The 8188-nt window shown below is 44.9% G+C and overlaps 1 protein-coding gene across 1 annotated transcript in view; it reads left to right on the forward strand.

Moving 5' to 3' along the window:
- The window catches only part of LOC122805891 (troponin T, cardiac muscle isoforms-like), an 859218-nt gene that overhangs the window by 734868 nt on the left and 116162 nt on the right, over nt 1–8188 (forward strand). Inside the window, exon 14 of the mRNA XM_044076139.1 lies at nt 7636–7676. Within this exon, the coding sequence (XP_043932074.1) occupies nt 7636–7676 (41 nt within the window). The remainder of the gene's footprint in view (nt 1–7635; nt 7677–8188) is intronic.

Genomic DNA, 8188 nt, shown 5'->3' on the forward strand with positions numbered 1-8188 from the left:
AAAACAATCAGGTAAAGACAGACAGGCAAGCATACACAATACTTAGAAAACACCACACATATACAGCGTACAAACTATAACCTAACTTAACCCTACCTCTAACTCTAAATTCCAAACATTCACACAAACACAACAAAACATATGCATACACAACTAAACCTATCCTCTATCCTAAGCCTTATTCTAATCATAACTTGTTAAACCCCACTTACCTGCTCACATGTAAACCTCCCAGAACTATTACTTTCAGCAATTTGATTTTTGACGTCTCCTGATGCTGGTAATGTAAAGATTCAACTTAAAGTGCACCCACTGCACTTATATACACATAGGACCACTGAATTCTGTTGAACATCATTTGGGTTGACAGTTGTTTTGTCGAAAAAATGTGGTCAGCTACTCAGAAATTGATAGGTGCGATGTGTGAGACTGCAAAAGTCTCAGGATTGGGGAATATGTCCTTTCCTTGATAGTATGCCATCTCCCTACAAAAAAATAGAAGTTATGTTCTTACCATAACGTTCCATGTTAGTTGTCTTCTTCTCGCCTTCTTTCTTGCTGGATGGGTTCGGAGCCGACCTCGGCTCCGACTCGGCCACTCTAAAAGCTCGAGAGTTGGATCCACCGGCTCGAGGCTCCCCTTATATCCCACAATGCTAGGCGGTATTACCTCAGATCTCGTTTGTAAGCTAGGCCCAGCTAATAATAAAAACCAGAACTACTGGAAAGGGGAGAACCCACCTCTATAAAAAGGAAGGGAAGAAGGTGACCTGAAGCCTGATCAAGGAATATATGCACAGCAGAGCATATACCTATAGCAATAGAGGTGGTAGAAAGAGAGGTCACAATCAAACTCCTCTAGGTCTGTCCAGGCCTGGGTGGAAGGAGGGTGGGATGCAAGAAAGAAGGCGAGAAGAAGACAACTAACATGGAACGTTATGGTAAGAACATAACTTCTATATGTTAAGTTGTCTATCTCGCCTTCATTCTTGCTGGATGGGACCGCGTCCCTAGCACCTTGTCCCGGGTGGCCTATCAGAACAGACTCTTGAGAACCGTGGAACCAAAGTTAGCTCTATGTCTAGAAGCTAAATCCAACTTATAATGAGAAATGAAAGTGTGAGGAGTAGCCCAAGTAGCCGCTGCACAAATGGTGTCAATAGGCAGCCTGTCTTGGAAGGCTATAGAAGTAGCCAAAGCTCTGGTGGAGCGGGCCATAGGTTTGTTAGGCAGCTTTTGGTGTCTAATTTCATAAACAAAGGAAATCAGAGATGTTAGCCATCTGGAGAGTGATACCTTCGAAACTGAAAGTCCCTTTCTGCCTTCTGCATAAGAGACAAACAACTGGTCAGTTTTTCTGATCTGTTTGGTCCTATCCAAATAATACCTTAACTGACGATGAACATCTAGCCAATGCAATTTTGTTCAGACCTGTTAGAAAGTTAGGAAAAACACAGGAGGTCAATGCTTTGATTTAGGTTAGACAGAGGCTACTTTAGGTAAAAAGATGGATTGGTTCGTAAGGACACCCTGTCTTTATGAAACAATAGATACGTGGTCGACTGCTGAGTGCATGAAATTCTGAGACCCTTCTAGCTGAAGTAATGGCTACCAGAAAGAGAGTCTTCCAGGATAGCAATTTCAATGAACAGGAAGCTGCAGGTTCGAAAGGGGAAGAATCAAAGATGTGAGAACTAAATTAAGGTCCCAAGAAGGAGGAGGATTTCTTATAGGAGGTCTGAGAAGAAAACTCCTTCAAAAAGCTTTGCAAAGCTTGTGAGACATGATGGCAGAATCTGAAATGCCCACATGAAAGTTAGATATAGCTGCCAATTGGACTTTGAGAGTAGAAGGAGATGAACCTGCGTGAAAGAGTTCAGCTAGAAAATCAAGAACTATTTGGATGGGAGCAGTGAAAGGATCTAAGTCCCTTCCTTGAGCCCAATAGGCAAAACGTTTCCACTTACTAAGATAAATCTTCGAGTGGAAGATTTATGGGAAGCTATCAAAATATCTCGAACAGTGTGAGATATTTGAGGAAGCCTGGCTAAGGTAGGAACTGGAGGAACCAAGCAGTGAGGTTCAAAGATGGGAGGGAGCGATGAAACTGACCCGACTGATGGATCAAAAGATCTGGAACTAGGTCCAGATGCCAGAGTTGCTCCAACAGAAATTGATGTAGAAAGGGGAACCAAACCTGTCGAGGCCAGTAAGGAGCAATGAGGATCAATGAGGCCTTCTGAGCGATAGCTTTCTGTATCACTTGAGAGATTAGTGGGAAGGAGGGAATGCATACAGAAGTCCCCGGGGCCAAACTTGGACTAGAGCGTCTCTGCTGGGCTGGCCTGATAAGGGGAAGAGGGTGAAATAATCTTTGCACTTGCTGTTTTGGGAGTAGCAAAAGGTCGCAGCAAGGCTGACCCCACTTGAGAAAAACTTTCTCCAAGATAGAATCTTTCAGAGACCACTCGTGAGGCATGAGGATAGCTCTGCTCAACTTGTCCGATAAGATTGGACTTCCGGGAATGTGCGTTGCTATCAGAAAACGCTGAGAAGAAATCGCCCATTGCCACAGTCTGAGTGCTTCACATAGGGGGTAGGACTTGGTTCCGCCTTGTTTGTTGATATACCACACTACAGACATGTTGTCCATCTGAATTGCTATCGTTCCCAAGGGAAGAGAGTCTTGAAGGGCTTGCAACGCTAAAAGCACTGCTCTCATCTCTAGAACATTTATATGCAAGTGGCGTTAGATTGGTTGCCATATGCCCTGGACTGTTCTGCCCTGATAATGCCCCCCCACCCGATCAGGGAGGCGTCCGTTGTCAGAGTAGCAACCGGAGGGGGAAGGACAAAGGGTCTTCCTAGGAAGAGCTGGGGGGAAGAAATCCACCAAAGAAGATGATTCCTGCATGCTTGCGTAATCACAATGGTGTGGGACATTGGAAGTTGCTGGTACGACCACTGTGTGAAGAGCATCCATTGAAGGATTCTCATGTGAATTCTGGCTAAAAGAAGTAGAGGGATAGCAGCTGCCATAATCCCCAGTACTTTTAGAACCAATCTGACTTTGACTCTGTTGCTGTGGAATAGAAGGGAGACCAGTTTGTGTATGTCTGCTATTCTTTGGTCTGTAAGTCTTGCAGACATGTTGACTGTATCTAGATTTGTGCCTATGAAGGTAATAACACGACAAGGCGACAAAACAGACTTTTCGCAATTTATTGAGATACCTAACTTTTGAAAAATGCGAAAGGTGTAGTCTCTGGCAATCAGAAGAAGATGCTTGGTAGGAGCTGTGAGGAGCCAGTCGTCTAAGTATGGAAACACCTGGAATCCTTGACGTCTCAGATGAGAAGCTACCACTGCCATGCATTTGGTAAACACCCGGGCAGTGGTGAGTCCAAAGGGCAGGGCTCTGAATTGAAAGTGACTGGTTCCCAGCCTGAAGTGGAGGAATCTCCTGGAGCGTCTGTTCATTTTTATATGATAGTACGCATCCTGAAGGTCTATAGAGCACATCCAGTTTTCCTTTCCCAATAGGGGTAGGATGGATTGTAGCGTGACCATCCGAAATCTTGTTTTCTTGAGAGACTTGTTCAAGATACTGAGATCCAAAATTGGTCTCCAGTCCCCTGTTTTCTTTGGAACCAAAAAGAACCTGGAGTAGATTCCGGATCCTTGCTGGTCTGCTGGCACTGGCTGCATGGCTCTTTTGCAAGCAGCTTTGAAATTTCCAATGCTGCTAGATCCCTTTGAGCGGTGGAACATCTGGAAGGGATTTTTGATTGGTTTGGAATGCGAAGAACGGAATGGAATAGCCTTGAAATGATGGACTGTACCCACTTGTCTTGAGTTAGGGATCGCCAGGCTTCTGCGTACAGTGATAATCTTCCCCCGACTGCCTCCAAAGGTGGACAGTTGGGCAACACCTCAGGGATGCTGGAAGGGCTTATCAGAAAAGGTTTCCCGATTGCCCTGGTTCTGGACCCCCTGCCTCTAGGGCGACATCTACCATTATTGTTCCCCTCTGCCTCTAGAGGGGAACCGACTCTGTCGCCAGGCAAAGTTCCTTGAGATTGTTTGCGGAACCACATCTTTCCACTTTTCTGGCCTTTGGGGTAAGGTCTAGAATGAGTAGAAAAACGGACTCCGACGGCAGAAAGAGTTTTGCCATCTGTCTCGCACCTTGTCAAGGTTTCTTTCACTTGAGGACCAAAAAGAGACGATCCATCAAACGGGGAATTAGTGAAAGCCGTTTTAAAGGGGTCCATAAATTGCACAGCCGCATCCAGGCATGCCGGCGTAAGGCCACACCTGTCCCTGCGGCTCTGCTCGCTCCATCAGCCGCATATGAAAGGAGGCGCATGGAGGAGTTGGCTATAGAATTTAGGGTAGCCAGCTGAGTGTTCATCTTATCCTGAAAACCCGCAGCTGTAAGATCCTTTAACATCTCACTCTCTTCCTTGATCAGGTCTCTTTGAAGACGAGTGAAATGACAGAGGTAGTTCAGCGAACGCATAGCAAAGGTCGCTGACAAAACATCCGCTTCCCGTACCTGTCCATAGACCTAGATTCCTTGTTAGGAGGATGGACAGGCACCGAAGGATCAGCTAGCTCCTTCTTAGTGGCAGCAGCTACCACCATAGCATCCACAGAAACTCCCTTAGTCAGAAATTGCTTATCTGCTGGTGCTGTGATAAACTTTGAAGGTCTCCTGGGGGTAGGGTCCACAGAGTCAGGAGCCGGCCAAGCCTTTAGCTACCACCTGCATGAGGGGGTCAAGGGGGTGGACACCCAGGAGGTGGAAGGGCGAGAGCCAAACGCCTCAAGATACACAGATTCATCCTCCGAAGGGTTAAGGGCTGGCCAATTTCCCCTCTGTTTCAGGATCTCTAGAATGTCTGCAAAGGAGACATCTTCAGAAGGGCGGGGAACCCTCGAATCCTCTAAATCTGTGTCAGAGGTGACAGACTCAGGTGAGTCTATGTGCTTCCTCTTACACTTTCTCTTCCTAGGGGGCTCCTGCCAATTCAGGAGAGGCCTCGGAAGAGGATGAGATCCCCACAGGGGATTCTTGAGGAGCTGGCTCTCTGCGGTCTGGGATGAGGGAGTGAGTAGACATAACCTGAGGCACTGAAGAGGGAGGGGCGGATGGAGCCGACTGTGGAGTTGAACCAGGTTCCAACACACTCCGCATGACCTCGAACGCACCTCTGTCAGGCAGAGCCAGAGGTCCCCCGAAAAGCTGAAAACCTCCCGCGGCACCGACAGCGATGGCTCCGAGGCCGATGTCGGAGCCGAACTCACCAGCGCCGAAGCACCGAGAGGGAGAGTGGGGCCGGACAAGGGCCCGATGCCACCCACCCCCTCGGAGCCGACGAGGGAAGTCCGGCGCCGAGATTCTTCCAAGGAAGAAATTGGAGCCGATGACGGAGCCGAAGACAATTGTATCGGCTCCGACGGTATCACAGTCTCGGGTCAACGCTGCCCGAGCTCAAAGGAGTCGGAGGAGGAATATTCTGAGAAATAGGGTTGAGCATCGACTGATGAGTCGGGCTCTGAAGCATCTGGGCCAGTGCCTCGGACTTAAAAAATCGACTCACTACCCTCTGAGGGTCATGGTCCGAAAGCCTCGAAGACCTAGAGGAGTGCGATCTATGGCTCCGTTCAGACTGCAGGGGAGAAGCTGGAGCCGAATGAACGGAGCCGAGGGACGGTGACCTTGACCTCTTCCTAGATGTCGGCTCAAAGCCTGATCGAGCCGACGTACTCAAAACCTCGGCTCCGGCCGGAGCCAAGGAACCACCGAAGTGGAAGTTAGAGTGTCATTGGCTCCAGCCGGAGCCGATGCAGGAGTAGACTTAGAAGTCTTAGGTGCCGACTCAGTAACTGGAGCCGAAGACCTAGAAGCCTTAGAGGGTTTGCCTGAAGATGCAGTCGGGGACCCTCAGGCTTTAACAAGCCCAAAAATAAGCTTGTTCTTTCTTTCCTGCAGGACTCTAGGGCTGAAGCCATGGCATACAGCACAAGAGTCCTGCAGGTGTAAAGGTCCCAGGCAGTACACACAAGAAGTGTGACCATCTGTCAGAGACATTTTCTGACAGCACGAGTCACACTTCTTGAAGCCTGAGACCTTCAAATCCTTAGACATGACACAAAACAAGTGCAATCACACTCAACACAAACACACCGATTACACTGTAGAGTAAGTAAAGGTAATTTAAACTAATTTAAACTAATTTAAACTAACTTAAACTGATTTAAAGATAGTAGTTTAGAAATCTTAAGTCCCTACAGAAAAACACACACACTCTCTGAGGGATAGGAGGGCCAGAAGGCCTAAGGGAAGAACAGATAAGTTCTTGTGGTAAGGAGTGGGAGAAAAACACAGGAAAGGAAATAGAAACCTTTGAAATAAGGGGATACTAACCAAAAACTAATTTAAAAGGGGTTTACTAAGTTTTAAAACTAACTTTGGTACACTAACCTGAAGCCGGTAAAAGCAACACACCTCGATAGCTGTAGCGGCAGAGATCTGAGGTAATACCGCCTAGCATTGTGGGATATAAGGGGAGCCTCGAGCCGGTGGATCCAACTCTCGAGCTTTTAGAGTGGCCAGCAAGAATGAAGGCGAGATAGACAACTTAACATCTATGCTTTATGCTTTAGTTTAGCTTAAGATTTACTTTTTGCATCTGCAGACATTGCTGCTTGCTGCATGCGTGTGTGTGTGTGTGTGTGTGTGTGTGTGTGTGTGTGTGTATCTATATATATATATATATATATATATATATATATATATATATATATATATATACGTAATATGTATGTATATATATATATATATATATATATATATATATATATATAAATATGTATAAACGTGTGTGTGTGTGTGTGTGCACACACACACACACACACACACACACACTCTCTCACAACTGCTTATAAACATATGCATATGCCTATAAAGACAAGTCTCTGCATATTTGAGCATAAATGCTAAAACAGGCAGGTGGGTCAGCTGCTGCTCATTCCCGTTGTGGAGTTGTATTATTCTTGAAAGTTTATGTCCTTCTTTTACTGTACCTAAATGTGCAGGTGTATGTAGAAACAGTGATCATTAAAAATGTATAATTTTTTTTACTGTATTAGTGATCATACGAGTGAGAATTATAAGGTAATGGGTGTGTGGGGGGGGGGGGCAAAGCCTACATGCATAGGGTGCAGGAGATTGTCCCCCTGTAAAAGTACTCCTGTTCTGTTTAACTTTTTTCTACATTTGTTCAACAACTGTATGGTTTTGAGTGCATGTTGCAGGCATTTGTGTACTTGTGTTGTTCTCAAGTTTGAGCAGTTTTTGCCAGAAAATCGTGTTTTGAGACACTGTAACCTCAAGTAGATCTTATCAAAATAATTGCATAACTGCAGCTTTACATTATTTTAATAAGATTTGAAACTATTCTAATAAAAATATATTTCTGATAATAAAAATGCATGAACTATGTAACTATTTCAGTGGACTTGTTTGATTTAAAATGGTGTAATTTACTTTCTTCCTAGTCCACATGTCATAAAGTATTAGTTAAATAGTTTGTAGACTTCTAATGTGAGCTTTGTGTTTGTTTTCAGATCAATGTTCTAAGGAATCGTGTTAGTGATCATCAGAAAGTGTGAGTACCTCAACCCTTATTAAATAACTTTTCTTACACCATCTGTTTACTCACTTTCAGCTCTATATAGCTTTTAGGGGCATGCATTATATTTTCACATCAACTTACTGCACATTTGACTCTAGGCGTACCAGTCAGAGATGTTAAACTCAGATTCACTTCATGTTCTAGTCCCTATTCTCCCATTCTTCTCTGATTCTATGGACAAACTCAGGAGACATAAGAACAAAGCAGCAGACTAATATAATGTGTAATCTTTTCCAAGCTCTCCACCTTTATGATGCCTACTAACCATAAGCTTGATCTTACTCCTAACGCTAACCCTGTACTTCACTTTAGAAAAAATGCTTTCAGTAAAACTAACACTACTCAGACAAATTGGGTTAGTTTTATAGGAGGGTTTTAGTGTAAGGATCACAAAAGGAGTCTGTTTTCTTGTTGCGGTCTTTTACACATTTAGTGTTTAAGTTATTATGAATGTTCCAAATGTTTTTGCCAGTGGTTTTATATAT

Source organism: Protopterus annectens, chromosome 7.part0, assembly GCF_019279795.1.
Source record: "Protopterus annectens isolate FY-2018-M chromosome 7.part0, PAN1.0, whole genome shotgun sequence".
Classification (NCBI taxonomy): domain Eukaryota; kingdom Metazoa; phylum Chordata; order Ceratodontiformes; family Protopteridae; genus Protopterus; species Protopterus annectens.